Raw genomic sequence first — 17,594 nt, 5'->3', positions numbered from 1 at the left:
CTTACATTAGGTTTATTTTACTTAACTAGGAAGAGGGCTGGCCTTGCAAATAGGTAAGTAAAGCATGGTTTGTGGTGGCTTCCCTCTCATAGGCCAGAAATATATTCCCCTTTTCCCAGAAGAAATCAAGGAGGGTGAGCAGTCTTTGAATCTGTCACTGAAGAGGCTGCTGGTGAATTTGAAAAGCAGATTTCTTAGTGTGTCAGCCAGATTGCAAAGAGTTGAGAAGTGAGCAGACTTCAATGGCTAAGAGTAAAGTGATAACCTGAATGATAATAGGATAGAGCTATTTTTAGTATGTTTTGATAACCGTATGCCTTTTTAATTTTTACTTCAATTCTACCGAAGCACACCCACTGTATAGATGCAGACACGTGCAAACCAGTCACACGGAATAGTTTCATAATGGATTTGCATCTTGAACTAATTGAAGCCCAGCACCGAATGGCCGTTGTGCTTCTTGACCAATTGCAAGGTAGTAGCCATCAAAGCAAATAACTTGTTCTGAATCAGTTTTAAGACAAGTTCAAGTACAGAATCAGTTTAATTTATAAACAGTGTTCTTGTTGACTAGGTGTTTTCCAGATAAATTTCATTATTTTATTTTTTCTTACTTCTCCGATAAATATCAATAGATATCTTTCATTATTTCTTTACACCTTGCATAGCAAATCAGTAAACTTCTAAAAAATTAAATTGTTTGAGCTATAGTAAATTATTGATATTTTCTTAATTTAATGAAGCAAACGTTTATTGAGTCTCTATCAAATCTAGGAACCATATTAAGCTTGGTCCAAATAAGACACAGCCTTTAATTTTGAGCTTCTAGATAAGTAAGCCAACTATAATAGTCAAGGTTAATAAATGCAATAGAAGTGGGCTCAGAGTGTTTGTTATGGGCACACAGAAGAGTATAACAGGCAAGAAAGTCAGGGATGGCTTCTTGGAAGAAGTGATAGTTGACCAGAAGGCTGTCTTTATCTTTATCTTCATAAATATCTTTATGAAGAAAATCGAGAAGGAGGCAGTCATTTTGAATGGAGAAAGCAACTTTTAGTAAGGTGGAAGCAAACAATTATATGGTGAAGTCTAGAAACTGCTGGAATTTTCTTATGGCTGCAGTAAAGAGCACACATGGGAGATTGACACAGATAAGCCTAGAGGGGTAGATCACAGATCTTGAAGGATTAAAGGGTTTATATTTTATCCTGGAAGCTATTGAAAAATTTAGGAAGACATCTCTGACAGCAGTGTGAAAGGACAGATGAGTTGGATCTAAGTTGTTTTTGCCTCATTATTTAGGTAAAGAGGTCAAAACATTAAAAAAAAATGCCGATAGTAATTCTAGTGTGCATATAGAAACACAGCTACTCAAGTTTCAGAATAAGATTTAAAATATCATTAGGTCTAAAAATCTCTTCTGTTTGAGGTTAAATTTTGATAAAGCCAAGTTACTCCTGGCATGATTATATAGTCAATATTCATTTAACTACCACTTCCTCATTTTAAATTACTGAGTAATTATAGAATAGAACTGAGTGTTCCAGCCTAACATGACTTCTGATCTCTGTCGAATACATTCAGATGTCCCATCATATATACAGCTAAACAAATTTAATCAAATGCTGGTTAATTAAATAATTTTTGAGTGCAGACTTTTTCTCCTCAGCTTTATTAAGATATAATTGACATACCACATTATGTAAGTTCAAGGTGTACAACGTGTAGATTTGATACACTAACATATTGCAAAATGATTACTGTCATAGTGTTGGCTAACAGCTCAAGCATGTCACATAATTCCCGTTTCTTTTTTTGTGGTGAGAACATTCAAGATTTACTCACTTTGCAACTTACAAGTGTCTACTACAGTATTATTAACTATGATCCATGCTGTACATTAGGTCCCCAGAACTTATTCATCTTATGTACCCTTTGACCAATATCTCTCCATTTTCCCACTTCCTCAGCCCCCGGTAACCAGCACTCTACTCTCTGTTTCTATGAGTTTGGGTTTTTTAGATTCCACATATAAGTGATGCCATACAGTATTTGTCTTTTCTCTGTGTAACTTATTTCACCCAGCATAATGCCCTCAAAGTCCATCCATATTAGTGCAAATGTCTTTCTCCTGACTGAATAATATTCCACTGTGTGTGTGTGTGTGTGACATCTTCTTTGTACGTTCACCCACTGATGGATATTTAGGTTGTTGCCATATCTTAGCTATTGTGAGTAATGCTGCAATGAACATGGGACTGTAGATATCTCTAAGATCTTGTTTTTATTTCCTTTGGAGATATACCCAGAAGTAGATTGCTGGATCATATAGTAGTTTTATTTTTAGTTTTTTGAGAAACCTCCATAGTGTTTTCCATAGTGGCTTAACCAATTTACATTCCCACCAGTAGTGTATAAGGGTATCCTTTAATCCACAGCCTCGCCAATGTTTATTATCTTTTGTCTTTTTTGATGATAGCCATTTTAATAGGCGTGAGGTAATATCTTATTGTGATCATTTGCATTTTCCTGATGATTAGTGATGTTAAGCATCTTTTCACGTACTAGTAGGCCATTTATATATTTTCTTTGGAAAAATGTCCATTTAGTTCCTCTGCCCATTTTAAAATCAGATTTTTTAATTATTAAATGGCTTGAGTTTTTTATGTATTTTGGATATATCTATAGATACCTATATATCTATATATAGATAACTGACTTTAAAAAAATGCACAACACGAGAGTTGCAAGTTAAGTTTTATTTGGGGCAAAATGAGGACTATAGCCTGGGAGACAGCATCTCAGATAGCTCTGAGAAACTGCCCCAAAGAGGTAGGGGACAGGTCAGTATATATGTGATTTTGGTGAAGGGGGAGTACATGCAATGAAGCACATATTTTTTTGCAGAAGGTTTCTGCTAGTCACGAGGAGCAGATGTCATCATGAAAGATTTTAGAGCTTTTCTAGATATGAGGGGATACAAGAATTGAGCTCATAAAATCAACTCCTGAAAATACCTAACTATCTGAAGACTGGTTCTGCCAGTTTTTCCCAGCGCACAGAGGGCCTCATTTCTGCTCTCCACCCTGAGCTCCTTTCAGGGGGTGTTGAAAGTCAGCAGCTGCAGCAGCGCATGATTTAACCCTTGTAGAGGTAGTTGACAACTGTCAGTGGCAAGTGCCAATTTGTAGTTGACTCCCTCTCTCCCTCACTCTCTCTCTCTCTCTCTCTCTATATATATATATTTACATAGGATTAGTTATTATTTCTTTGCAATATCTCTGGATCTGCTTGATGTTTTTCTCTGCTTTATTGAACTGCCACCCTAGCACAGATTATCACTTTTTTCCTCCTGTCATTCTTCACTCTTGTATGCTGCTGTCTGACTAATGTTGCCTAAATACTGCTTTTGTCATTCTTATTCAAGAACTTTACAGTGGTTGTCTACTGATGACTGTGGCATTAAATGTGACTCCTGTATGGGGCATTCAGAGTTTTCTTGCAATCTCATCCTTCTTATCTCCTGTGATTATAATCATGAGAGCTATCACTTAATTAGCGTTTATAATACCCTAGGTACTGAGAGAATGATGCATTATTTTCCGCTTTGTGTTGCTATTTCCATGAAGATAAATTTCCTTATCCTTTGCCATTAAAAAACCCCTATATCCTTTAACGGTGTCTTTTGGCATCTTTTCATCAATCAGTCATCATCCCATGGTGACTCATGTGCATTAGCACAAATAATAAAACCTCAATAAAAGGGGTTTATTGTAAGGTTACTACAGGTACACTCATGTACCTTTAAGGACAGAAACAATATATTGCCAGGTTTCTTGAGGGCCAGACCTGGAAAATCAAGAATCAGTGCAATATTCTCCATCTCCCTGGACCAGCATACCTTTATCTTCTTCTCCCTCATCCTGTTACCTCTTTCCTGGACCACCGTGATGGTCAGTCCTAGTTGCACACCAGGATCTCTCACTGCTCACAAAGAACTGGCAATAATTTGTGTGTTAGTTGAAAATCTTGAGAGAGGCTCTGATTTTATCAGCCACAGATAGAGGAGAGTGGAGGTCTTCATGTGGTACCCAGAGCTCTTTCAGGAACCATGGATGGAGCAATTTTGAAAAGTTTATGAAGAGGGAAAGTGAACAAAAGTAGGTTGGACCCTATTTATCAACCTTCAAGATAATTTTATTTAAGGTGAAATAGAAAACCAAATATTGTTATAATTTAAAAATTCTTGAACTTCTCATACAGTAGCAAATAAAAGAGAATTTAATGACAAAACTGTATTAGATTTGTTTGAATTTTTATCTATTAATGAAAAAAAAGATGACATGATAGAGGAAGCAATAATTTTACAAATAGTTACTCTTTAGTGTTTAGAAAATATTTCCTTTCTTGAACATAAACCTAATTGTGATAACAATCTCCTTCTTCTCCTTCTTATTCTTCTTCTTCAGTTTTGCAGACTCCAACTGTTAGCAAAAATATATCTACCAAAGGTCCAGAAAAGCCAAAAAAACCTGGAAGTCCTGATTGTTTTACAGGTAATTAAATTTTGGATAAATTGTCTTTCCACATTTTTTAAAGATAGTTTTTATGTTGCCCTTTTGGTGAAATGTTTGTTTGCTTTTACAGAATTAAGTGTAATGAATAAAATAAGGAAGAATAAGCTATCCAAAGCAATTTACTTGATGCAGAAAACCCTTCTAATGTTTGAGAAAGATGCAACCTGTACATCTCCACATAACTTCTTGACGGTAACAATATATCATTTCTTCTTTTAGTCCTGACATGCAACCCCTGTTAAAAATGAATGATTTATTTCTCTTTGCTAAAAGTAATGTGTTGCCGTTAACATTAGATTATGAACTTTTAGATTTGCTGTGTCTAGTCTTCTCTATGTGAAGTGCAATAGTTCTAAGCAGGGAAATTAATCTGTATCTCCAGCCCTGAACTCTCCTGAAATGGGAAGTTCTCTGTCTGCAGGGAAACCTTACATGGGGAGCTAAATAAAATCAGAAGGATTCAAAATGAGGTAAATCGTAGAATGTAAGTGACACTGTGCCAGCATAAATGCATTCCTTACTATGGAACTAAAATACTTAAAGTCCATGGGCTAAAGTACCTTCTCTCAGATGGATATTGCTGATTTATGGACCAATTGCCTTGCTGTTGTTGTCTCTCTCTGACCTGGAAATTGTTCTGTCTTCTTACTTATTCATTGTATGTTGATTTTAGAGTGTAAATTTCTGAGGGGAATCACATTTCTGTTTTATTTTTGCCCCTGCGTATCACAAAAGTTTGATTGTGTTGGCAGAATGAATGGCATATGATGAGGTAGAGAATACAAGTAGCTTGACTGACAAGGGAAAGAAAAGAGTAAGTCAAAGCTAGGGGAAGGATACAGAGTTTAAGAGGAGTTCGACATATAGTGGGGTCCTCTAATAGAAGAGGGAAGGGGATGAGATTGAAAGCACATGTTAAGTGATTCATCTTCAGTGGAGGGTGGGCTGCAGAGCAGACACCGCATCCTCTGATATAAAAGGGAAGGAGGCACAGACAGATGTAGATTTCAATAAGTCCATTGGTGTGGAGGCAGAGAGTTGAGTGGATGCCTTCTTATCTTAATCATCTGTAAAATAGGAGGCAAGGGAATCTGCCAGCCATGGAGAGTGAGGGTGGCTAGTTGGACTGGGGAGAGAGAAGGTGATTGGAGAGTGGAGAGGAATGGATGAGGGAGCTGACTCTAAGTTAAAGGACTGGTCAGCATCCTGAAGTTCTGGCTGAGGTTGAAGACCATGGATTTTCAGGTGGCCTCATCTGCATGCTGGTATGATATTATCCTGGTGTGGTATTCTTAGTAGCTGTGACAGTAGAATATTTGTGACAGTAGAGATTTGTACTGGACTGGATTTTTTTTTAAAAGCACGAAAGTATAGGTTAAAAGTTCATAATGAAAAATGGGTGCAGATTGTGTAGGGAAGGAAGTAACACCATCAAGACTTTTAAAGACTTGGTAGACTGTGGAGATATCAAGAGATTGGGCATCTCTATGAGGTCAGGGACCAGAAAATCAGAATCTGAGAGAGCTAGAAGGATAGATGTTTGAAGTTAGAAAGTATTGGGTTGACCAGAAAGTTCATTCTGGATTTTCTGTAAGCTGTTATGGAAAAACCTGAACGAATTTTTTGGCCAATGCAATAGAATATTGGAATTTTAGATTTCTGGTATGTAGTACTTCCTGATCATAAGTCCATCACTTCATTCATCCAACATATGTTTTTGAGCGCCTATGATCCATTCAGCAAATGTTTTATTGCAAGTTGACTATATGCCTGGTATTATGCTGAGTACAAGCGATAAAAACAAACAAAAATCCTTTCTTTATTCAACCAGTATTGATGGATTGCCTGCTCTTGTGGTCCCTGTCTTCAAGATAAATCCAGTCTATGGGAACATAGATGTGTAAGTAGGTGATTATGAGTCATTGTCATAGGTGCTCTAATTGCAAGAGTGCCAGGGGAATTCAGGAAGGGAATACCTAACCCAACAGTGGGGAATATTTGAAGAAACATCCAGAAAAAGTGACATGAAGTTGAATACTGAAAGACAGGCAGGAGTATCTAGAGAAAGAGAAAGACAAAAGTGGAAAGGACATGCAAGGCAGAGAGAACAACCTGTGCAGAGGTCCTGAGGCTAGAAAGGTCATAGAGTGCTTGTGGTCCTGGAGGTCATTCAGTGTAACAGAAGCTTCGATGCAATGGCAAAGGGGAGGGAAGTGTTTGGAGAGGATGGTAAGAGGTGAGACCAGAGAGAAAGTAGAGTCTAGTTCGTAAGAAGTCTAAGGATTCTGGATAAACAGATGCTATCAGTGTTCAAGGTGGGGAAGTCTGTCCTGGCAGTATTAGGGGAGAGCCTCATTACATTAGAATTTCTAGCATTTGAATGAAGGAATTTGATGATGGTATTGGATAGTCTCAGCTGACCAGGCCAAGTGGTGTCTGATCTCTGCTGGAAGACTCCTGGGGTTCAGATCCATTTTCTCAGCAGATGCTTCTGCAGCCACTCGCTACTGCCTAGTGCTTGGAGGACGTTAGTACTTCAGTCCTATTTCCATGGCAGGTAAAACTTATCTTTCTTTTAGAACTGTTTCTCTCAGGACTCATCTCATGGCCTCTCACAGTCCAGAGAGAGTAAAGCCTCTGGGATTTTCCCTTTTGTTTTATTATGATGCAATCTTGTCTTTATATTATCATAATATGCCCATTGCCCTGTTAGGTCTCTGTCTTTCTACCACTGTGACTGGGAACACACGGGAGATGTGAGAGGTCTGAAGTTTTCATGTTCTCCTTGTGTATCTTTTCCTTCTATTTCTTAAGTGAAACTATTTTAACTTAAGAAAAATTATAATATCCTCTTAGACTCATGAGAGGCATTTAGAAGCTCTACTTTTTATGAGGAGCCCTCCATAAGGATTGTCACCAGCTGGGAAATGTTGAATATTTATTTAGAAGTTCTGAAATCTTCTATAGCCACCTCTGCTCCTCCGTGGCAATTTTTCATCCTAGTGTTAAAGCTTAATGATCAGTCCTCAGGGTACTCTCATAAACAACGATGTTATGGCTCAAATAATTGCCGAAGTTTCTTTCCTTAAAGAAGACAAATAAATTTCATTCCCTTGGCAGTCATTTTCTTTTGGGCTATATTACAGCATGCTTTACATGATCACGGTCTGGTAATAAAATTATCCCCAAATCAGTATCTGATGTGGCACCTGATACCATAAAAAAGATTTGAAAAGCCTGGGTCTTTGCAGAACCCTTAAATAATTCATACCCTGTTTTAGTTTTTCAGAAGTTTCCCGACCTTGTGGAGATGGATACTCTCATCAGGTGTCTTTTATTTCACGTCCATTAAAGGTGGACTAGCTTGTTGCCACGGATGACGGACAAACCTTTGATAAGAACCCATTAGCCTTCTAAAAGAGATGGTTGGCTTTTTTTCTTGATTGTGGGGCTTTATTTTTCTCATTTTCCTGTCTCGGTTATTTGACTTCTGGAAGTCCATATTGGCATTTTACACATTATACCTCAGATTTATTTTAATGGATTGCACCTAGAACCAGCCTGAGATGTCCCTGATTTTCTACTTCTGATAAATAGAGGAATCAGCATATGGCTTACGATCATCACTCCTAGTTCACTTCAGAGTCCAGCAGCCCAACATTCAACATCTTTGCAGAGCAATTCCTCACTGGGAAGAGGCAGGAATACTCCTCAATCCAAGTGCTAAGGGTACCAGGGCAGGGTTGTATACTGTTGTTTTCTGTCCAGCATTTATTTCCCTCTTCCACACATCACCTTTGGAGGAATTTCTTCTTCCCCACTAGAAGAAATCAGGTAGGACTTTTCAGGGCCTCTCTTCTCTGCCAGCCAAGAGGAGGACTGATGATGCAAGCTAGGCTGATTGGTTGCTCCCTCCTTGGAATCTGAATCTTGAACAGAGGGATAAAAAGACAAAAAGTAGTGGCATTCATTCATTCCAATGCCTGTGTCCTGATTAGACTATGTTAGTTGTGTTCTGTAGACCCTCTTGCCTCTCTGGACCTGCTGTGCTCCAAGCCTTATGTTGCTGTTGCTTCTGTTGCAAAGAGCCCTAACTAATGCACCTAGTGTTCCCCTAGGACTATATGTTGAAACTTAAATCAATAATTGACATGATTTTAGCAGTTCCAAAATCCAGTCATAATGCTTCAACTCTAAGCAAAGGAGCATTATAGATTAGCAGATTATTTTTTATAATCAACACAGAATCTAATTTTATGGTCCTAATTTGAAACCAGAACTAATGAAGAAGCCCAGGTCACTAGAAGTTCTAACCACTCCTGGCTTTAATACTTCCTGAATTTACATCTTGATGGCCTCTAAATACCGTTGTATTAACTATGTTAGCAGTAATTGGATTACCAAGTGAAATGGTTTTTCCTATTTTATAGCATTTTAGTCAAATTTATAGCATTTTAGTCAAATTCATTCTATTTGCTTTTTTTAGGAAAAATATATGTAAGCCAATATTTTTCAGAGATCTTCTCAGTTCTTTTTAATTGTTCCATGCTGAAGTCTTCCTCATAAAGAGTAAAACCCTTTTTGATTCTAACCCCCCTCTTTTGAGGTCATGTTTTGACCCGCAGTCTTCAAACTACTGACGGAGATTTTAGAATATTTACATTTTAGGATTTTTTTCTTTTAAATATTTTGACGTTATTGCATAGAAAACTTCATCTCTGGTTGCCTCTCCATGCTTCTTTTTAACTTCACTTTGTATTAAGACAAGAAATCATAATGGTTAGGAGTATAAGGGTCTTGGATTAGAGTTTTGGTACTGCTGCTGACCAGCTGTCTGACCAAGGTCAAGTTACCCATGCTCTGTTAAGTTTTAATTTCTTCATCTGTAAAATGGGTGTTCTTGGGAAGATTCAATGAAATGATGCCTGTAAAATGCTTAGCATTTGGCATAGAATAAGCAGTCAATAAATGTTAGGCATTAGTATTACTACTATTTTATCTTCTAATTTAAGCACTCTGGAATATTCTATTTTGTCATATCAGGATGATTTTTGGTGCTTTAGATATATTTTTCTCTATCAAACTACACATTTCTTTCTGTCTTTTCTCTTAGATCTTTTTTTTTTTAAACATCTTTATTGGAGTATAATTGCTTTACAATGGTGTGTTAGTTTCTGCTTTATAACAAAGTGAATCAGTTATACATATACATATGTTCCCATATCTCTTCCCTCTTGCATCTCCCTCCCTCCCACCCTCCCTATCCCACCCCTCTAGGTGGTCACAAAGCACAGAGCTGATCTCCCTGTGCTATGCGATTGCTTCCCACTAGCTATCTATTTTACGTTTGGTAGTGTATATATGTCCATGCCACTCTCTCACTTTGTCCCATCTTACCCTTCCCCCTCCCCATATCCTCAAGTCCATTCTCTAGTAGGTCTGTGTCTTTATTCCCGGCTTGCCACTAGGTTGTCCATGACCTTTTTTTTTTTTTCCCCCTTAGATTCCATATATATCTGTTAGCATACTGTATTTCTTTTTCTCTTTCTGACTTACTTCACTCTGTATGACAGACTCTAACTCCATCCACCTCACTACAAATAACTCCATTTCTTTTCTTTTTATGGCTGAGTAATATTCCATTGTATATATGTGCCACATCTTCTTTATCCATTCATCCGATGATGGACATTTAGGTCACTTCCATGTCCTGGCTATGGTAAATAGAGCTGCAGTGAACATTTTGGTACATGACTTTTTTTGAATTATGGTTTTCTCAGGGTATATGTCCAGTAGTGGGATTGCTGGGTCGTATGGTAGTTCTATTTTTAGTTTTTTAAGGAACCTCCATACTGTTCACCATAGTGGCTATATCAACTTACTTCCCCACCAACAGTGCAAGAGTGTTCCCTTTTCTCCACACCCTCTCCAGCATTTATTGTTTCTAGATTTTTTGATGATGGCCATTCTGACCGGTGTGAGATGATATCTCATTGTAGTTTTGATTTGCATTTCTCTAATGATTAAGGATGTTGAGCATTCTTTCATGTGTTTGTTGGCGATCTGTATATCTTCTTTCGAGAAATGTCTATTTAGGTCTTCTGCCCATTTTTGGATTGGGTTGTTTGTTTTTTTGTTATTGAGCTGCATGAGCTGCTTATAAATTTCGGAGATTAATCCTTTGTTAGTTGCTTCATTTGCAAATACTTTCTCCCATTCTGAGGGTTGTCTTTTGGTCTTGTTTATGGTTTCCTTTGCTGTGCAAAAGCTTTTAAGTTTCATTAGGTCCCATTTGTTTATTTTTGTTTTTATTTCCATTTCTCTAGGAGCTGGGTCAAAAAGGATCTTGCTGTGATTTGTGTCATAGAGTGTTCTGCCTATGTTTTCCTCTAAGAGTTTGATAGTGTCTGGCCTTACATTTAGGTCTTTAATCCATTTTGAGTTTATTTTTGTGTATGGTGTTAAGGAGTGTTCTAATTTCATACTTTTACATGTAGCTGTCCAGTTTTCCCAGCACCACTTATTGAAGAGGCTGTCTTTTCTCCACTGTATATGCTTGCCTCCTTTATCAAAGATAAGGTGACCATATGCGCTTGGGTTTATCTCTGGGCTTTCTATCCTGTTCCATTGATCTATGTTTCTGTTTTTGTGCCAGTACCATAGTGTCTTGATTACTGTAGCTTTGTAGTATAGTCTGAAGTCAGGGAGCCTGATTCCTCCAGCTGCATTTTTCATTCTCAAGATTGCTTTGGCTATTCGGGGTCTTTTATGTTTCCATACAAATTGTGAAATTTTTTGTTCTAGTTCTGTGAAAAATGCCAGTGGTAGTTTGATAGGGATTGCATTGAATCTGTAGATTGCTTTGGGTACTAGAGTCATTTTCACAATGTTGATTCTTCCAATCCAAGAACATGGTATATCTCTCCATCTGTTTGTATCATCTTTAATTTCTTTCATCAGTGTCTTATAATTTTCTGCATACAGGTCTTTTGTCTCCTTAGGTAGGTTTATTCCTAGATATTTTATTCCTTTTGTTGCAATGGTAAATGAGAGTGTTTTCTTAATTTCACTTTCAGATTTTTCATCATTAGTGTATAGGAATGCAAGAGATTTCTGTGCATTAATTTTGTATCCTGCTACTTTACCAGATTTATTGATTAGCTCTAGTAGTTTTCTGGTAGCATCTGTAGGATTCTCTATGTATAGTATCATGTCATCTGCAAACAATGACAGCTTTACTTCTTCTTTTCCGATTTGGATTCCTTTTATTTCTTTTTCTTCTCTGATTGCTGTGGCTAAAACTTCCAAAACTATGTTGAATAATAGTGGTGAGAGTGGGCAACCTTGTCTTGTTCCTGATCTTCGTGGAAATGGTTTAAGTTTTTCACCATTGAGGACAATGTTGGCTGTGGGCTTGTCATATATGGCCTTTATTATGTTCAGGAAAGTTCCCTCTATGCCTACTTTCTGCAGGGCTTTTATCATAAATGGGTGTTGAATTTTGTCGAAAGCTTTCTCTGCATCTATTGAGATGATCATATGGTTTTTCTCCTTCAGTTTGTTAATATGGTGTATCACGTTGATTGATTTGCGTATATTGAAGAATCCTTGCATTCCTGGGATAAACCCCACTTGTGTTTGATCCTTTTAATGTGCTGTTGGATTCTGTTTGCTAGTATTTTGTTGAGGATTTTTGCATCTATGTTCATCAGTGAAATTGGCCTGTAGTTTTCTTTCTTTGTGACATCTTTGTCTGGTTTTGGAATCAGGGTTATGGTGGCCTCGTAGAATGAGTTGGGGAGTGTTCCTCCCTCTGCAATATTTTGGAAGAGTTTGAGAAGGATAGGTGTTAGCTCTTCTCTAAATGTTTGATAGAAGTCGCCTGTGAAGCCATCTGATCCTGGGCTTTGGTTTTTGGAAGATTTTTAATCACAGTTTCAATTTCAGTGCTTGTGATTGGTCTGTTCATATTTTCTATTTCTTCCTGGTTCAGTCTCGGCAGGTTGTGCATTTCTAAGAATTTGTCCATTTCTTCCAGGTTGTCCATTTTATTGGCATAGAGTTGCTTGTAGTAATCTCTCATGATCGTTTGTATTTCTGCCGTGTCAGTTGTTACTTCTCCTTTTTCATTTCTAATTCTATTGATTTGAGTCTTCTCTGTTTTTTTCTTGATGAGTCTGGCTAATGGTTTATCAATTTTGCTTATCTTCTCAAAGAACCAGCTTTTAGTTTTATTGATCTTTGCTATTGTTTCCTTCATTTCTTTTTCATTTATTTCTGATCTGATCTTTATGATTTCTTTCCTTCTGCTAACTTTGAGGTTTTTTTGTTCTTCTTTCTCTAATTGCTTTAGGTGCAAGGTTAGGTTGTTTATTTGAGATGTTTCCTGTTTCTTGAGGTAGGCTTGTATTGCTATAAACTTCCCTCTTAGAACTGCTTTTGCTGCATCCCATAGGTTTTGGGTCGTCGTGTCTCCATTGTCATTTGTTTCTAGGTATTTTTTGATTTCCCCTTTGATTTCTTCAGTGATCACTTCGTTATTAAGTAGTGTATTGTGTAGCCTCCCTGTGTTTGTATTTTTTACAGATCTTTTCCTGTAATTGATATCTAGTCTCATAGCGTTGTGGTCAGAAAAGATACTTGATACGATTTCAATTTTCTTAAATTTACCAAGGCTTGATTTGTGACCCAAGATATGATCTATCCTGGAGAATATTCCATGAGCACTGAGAAAAATGTGTATTCTGTTGTTTTTGGGTGGAATGTCCTATAAATATCAATTAAGTCCATCTTGTTTAATGTATCATTTAAAGCTTGTGTTTCCTTATTTATTTTCATTTTGGATGATCTGTCCATTGGTGAAAGTGGGGTGTTAAAGTCCCCTACTATGATTGTGTTGCTGTCGATTTCCCCTTTTATGGCTGTTAGTATTTGCCTTATGTATTGAGGTGCTCCTATGTTGGGTGCATAAATATTTACAATTGTTATATCTTCTTCTTGAATCTATCCCTTGATCATTATATAGTGTCCTTCTTTGTCTCTTGTAATAGTCTTTATTTTAAAGTCTGTTTTGTCTTATATGAGAATTGCTACTCCAGCTTTCTTTTGATTTCCATTTGCATGGAATATCTTTTTCCATCCCCTCACTTTCAGTCTGTATGTGTCCCTAGGTCTGAAGTGGGTCTCTTGTAGACAGCATATATACAGGTCTTGTTTTTGTATCCATTCAGCCAGTCTGTGTCTTTTGGTGGGAGCATTTAATCCATTTACATTTAAGGTAATTATCTATATGTATGTTCCTATTCCCATTTTCTTAAATGTTTTGGGTTTGTTATTGTAGGTGTTTTCCTTCTCTTGTGTTTCTTGGCTAGAGAAGTTCCTTTAGCATTTGTTGTAAAGCTGGTTTGGTGGTGCTGAACTCTCTCAGCTTTTGCTTGTCTGTAAAGGTTTTAATTTCTCCATCAAATCTGAATGAGATCCTTGCTGGGTAGAGTAATCTTGGTTGTAGGCTTTTCTCCTTCATCACTTTAAACATGTCCTGTCACTCCCTTCTGGCTTGCAGAGTTTCTGCTGAACGATCAGCTGTTAACCTTACGGGGATTCCCTTGTGTGTTATTTGTTATTTTTCCCTTGCTGCTTTTAATATGTTTTCTTTATATTTAATTTTTGATAGTTTGATTAATATGTGTCTTGGCGTGTTTCTTCTTGGATTTATCCTGTATGGGACTCTCTGTGCTTCCAGGACTTGATTAACTATTTCCTTTCCCATATTAGGGAAGTTTTCAACTATAATCTCTTCAAATATTTTCTCAGTCCCTTTCTTTTTCTCTTCTTCTTCTGGGACCCCTATAATTCGAATGTTGGTGCATTTAATGTTGTCCCAGAGGTCTCTGAGACTGTCCTCAGTTCTTTTCATTCTTTTTTCTTTATTCTGCTCTGCAGTAGTTATTTCCACTATTTTATCTTCCAGGTCACTTATCCGTTCTTCTGCTATTGATCCCTTCTAGAGTATTTTTAATTTCATTTATTGTGTTTTTCATCGTTGCTTGGGTCCTCTTTAGTTCTTCTAGGTCCTTGTTAAATGTTTCTTGCATTTTGTCTATTCTATTTCCAAGATTTTGGATCATCTTTACTATCATTATTTTGAATTCTTTTTCAGATAAACTGCCTATTTCCGCTTCATTTGTTAGGTCTGGTGTGTTTTTTACCTTGCTCCTTCATCTGCTGTGTGTTTTTCTGTCGTCTTAATTTGCGTATCTTACTGTGTTTGGGGTCTGCTTTTCGCAGGTTGCAGGTTCGTAGTTCCTGTTGTTTTTGGTATCTGTCCCCAGTGGCTAAGGTTGGTTCAGTGGGTTGTGTAGGCTTCCTGGTGGAGGGGCTAGTGCCTGTGTTCTGGTGGATGAGGCTGCATCTTGTCTTTCTGGTGGGCAGGTCCACGTCTGGTGGTGTGTTTTGGGGTGTCTGTGGCCTTATTATGATTTTAGGCAGCCTCTCTGCTAATGGATGGGGCTGTGTTCCTGTCTTGCTAGTTGTTTGGCATAGGGTGTCCAGCACTATAGCTTGCTGGTCATTGAGTGAAGCTGGGTCTTGGTGTTGTGATGGAGATCTCTGGGAGATTTTCGTTTGGTATTACGTGGAGCTGGGAGGTCTCTTGTGGACCAGTGTCCTGAAGTTGGCTCTCCCACCTCAGAGACACAGCCCTGATGCCTTCCTGGAGCACCAAGAGCCTTTCATCCACACAGCTCAGAATAAAAGGGAGAAAAAATAGAAAGAAAAAAAGAAAGAAGATAAAATAAAGTAAGATAAAATAAAATAAAATAATTAAAATAAAAAATAAAAAATAATTATTAAGAAAGAAAGAAAAAATTTTTTTTCTAAAGTAAAAAAAAAAACAAACAAAAAAATGGACGGACAGTACCCTAGGACAAATGGTGAAAGCAAAGCTATACAGACAAAATCTCACACAGAAGCATATACATACACACTCACAAAAAGAGGAAAAGGGGAAAAAATAATATATCTTGCTCCCAAAGTCCACCTCCTCAATTTGGGATGATTTGTTGTCTCTTCAGGTAATCCACAGATGCAGGGTACATCAAGTTGACTGTGGAGATTTAATCTGCTGCTCCTGAGGCTGCTGGGAGAAATTTCCCTTTCTCTTCTTTGTTCGCACAGCTCCTGGGGTTCAGCTTTGGATTTGGCCCTGCCTCTGCATGTAGGTCGCCTGAGAGCGTCTGTTCTTTGCTCAGACAGGACGGGGTTAAAGGAGTAGCTGCTTCGGGGGCTCTGGCTCACTCAGGCCGGGGGGAGGGAGGGGTTTGGAGGAGGCGGGGCGAGCCTGCGGTGTCAGAGGCCGGCGTGACGTTGCACCAGCCTGAGGCATGCCGTGCGTTCTCCCGGGTAAGTTGTCCCTGGATCACGGGACCCTGGCAGTGGCGGGCTGCACAGGCTCCTGGGAGGGGAGGTGTGGAGAGTGACCTGTGCTCGCACACAGGCTTCTTGGTGGCGGCAGCAGCAGCCTTAGCATTTCATGCCCATCTCTGGGGTCCGCGCTCATAGCCGCGGCTCGCGCCCGTCTCTGGAGCTCCTTTAAGCAGCGCTCTTAATCCCCTCTCCTCGCACACCAGGAAACAAAGAGGGAAGAAAAAGTCTCTTGCCTGTTCAGCAGCTCCAGACCTTTTCCCAGACTCCCTCCCGGCTAGCTGTGGTGCACTAACCCCTTCAGGCTGTGTTCACGCCGCCAACCCCAGTCCTCTCCCTGCGATCCAACCGAAGGCTGAGCCTCAGCTCCCAGCCCCCGCCCGCCCCAGCGGGTGAGCAGACAAGCCTCTCGGGCTGGTGAGTGCTGGTCGGCACCGCTTCTCTGTGTGGGAATCTCTCCGCTTTGCCCTCCGCACCCCTGTGGCTGCGCTCTCCTCTGTGGCTCCGAAGCTTCCCCCCTCCGCCACCCACAGTCTCCGCCCGCGAAGGGGCTTCCTAGTGTGTGGAAACCTTTCCTCCTTCACAGCTCCCTCCCACTGCTGCAGGTCCCGTCCCTATTCTTTTGTCTCTGTTATTTCTTTTTTCTTTTGCCCTACCCAGGTATGTGGGGAGTTTCTTGCCTTTTGGGAGTTCTGAAGTCTTCTGCCAGCATTCAGTGGGTGTTCTACAGGAGCAGTTCCACGTGTAGATGTATTTCTGATGAATCTGTGGGGAGGAAGGTGATCTCCGCCTCTTACTCTTCCGCCATCTTCTCCTCTCCCTCCTCTCTTAGATCTTGTAAAGCTTATATTTTATTCTCAGCAATATTCTTTGCCAGGATTCTTGGATATGACAACCTACTTTTCATCTTCTTCTGAAATGTACATAATATTGTTGAGAACCCAGAATATACCTTGGGAGATCTACTAGATGAGTAATAAATATGGCACTTTATCATTCCAGTCTTGTGGTAGTTGTTTAGGTGTGTCCTAATCACGTCCTTCCAGATTGCATTACATCTTTCTGCAAGTGTTTTGCTGCACTGTGGATGTTAAGTCGTTTTCAAACGTATTTAATGTCAATCTGTCATCATAAGCCTTGAGTAACTTGTAAAAAGAGACAGGTCACACATTCTCTAGTGGAAACCATAAGCAGAGAGATTTGCATTCAGACACTAGTACTTTGGACTTCAGTACTATTGTTTTGTGGCAATAAAACAATATGTTTTTTTAAAAATTGAAGTGCAGTTGCTTACAATATTATATGTTACAGGTGTACAATACAGTGATTCACAACTTTGAAAGGTTATACTCCATTTATAGTTATTATAAAATATTGGCTTTATTCCCTATGTTGTACAATATATCCTTATAGCTTATTTTATTTTATTTTAATTAAAAAATTGTTATTGGAGTATAGTTGACTTAAAATGTTATGTTGGTTTCAGGTGTACAGTAAAGTGAATCAGTTATTCATATACATATATCTACTCTTTTTTCGATTCTTTTCCCATATAGGTCATCACAGAGTATTAAGTAGAGTTCCCCGTGCTATACA

The 17,594-nt window shown here is 38.6% G+C and overlaps 1 protein-coding gene across 1 annotated transcript in view; it reads left to right on the top strand.

Annotated features, from left to right (window-relative positions):
* The window catches only part of CFAP54 (cilia and flagella associated protein 54), a 311,690-nt gene that overhangs the window by 69,394 nt on the left and 224,702 nt on the right, over positions 1–17,594 (top strand). Inside the window, 3 exon segments of the mRNA XM_082419565.1 lie at positions 349–475; positions 4,470–4,556; positions 4,648–4,769. Of these exon segments, the coding sequence (XP_082275691.1) occupies positions 349–475; positions 4,470–4,556; positions 4,648–4,769 (336 nt within the window).

Source organism: Balaenoptera physalus (assembly GCF_965194825.1).
Source record: "Balaenoptera physalus genome assembly, chromosome: 13".
NCBI lineage: Eukaryota > Metazoa > Chordata > Mammalia > Artiodactyla > Balaenopteridae > Balaenoptera > Balaenoptera physalus.
This window is presented reverse-complemented; position numbering and strand designations above follow the sequence as displayed.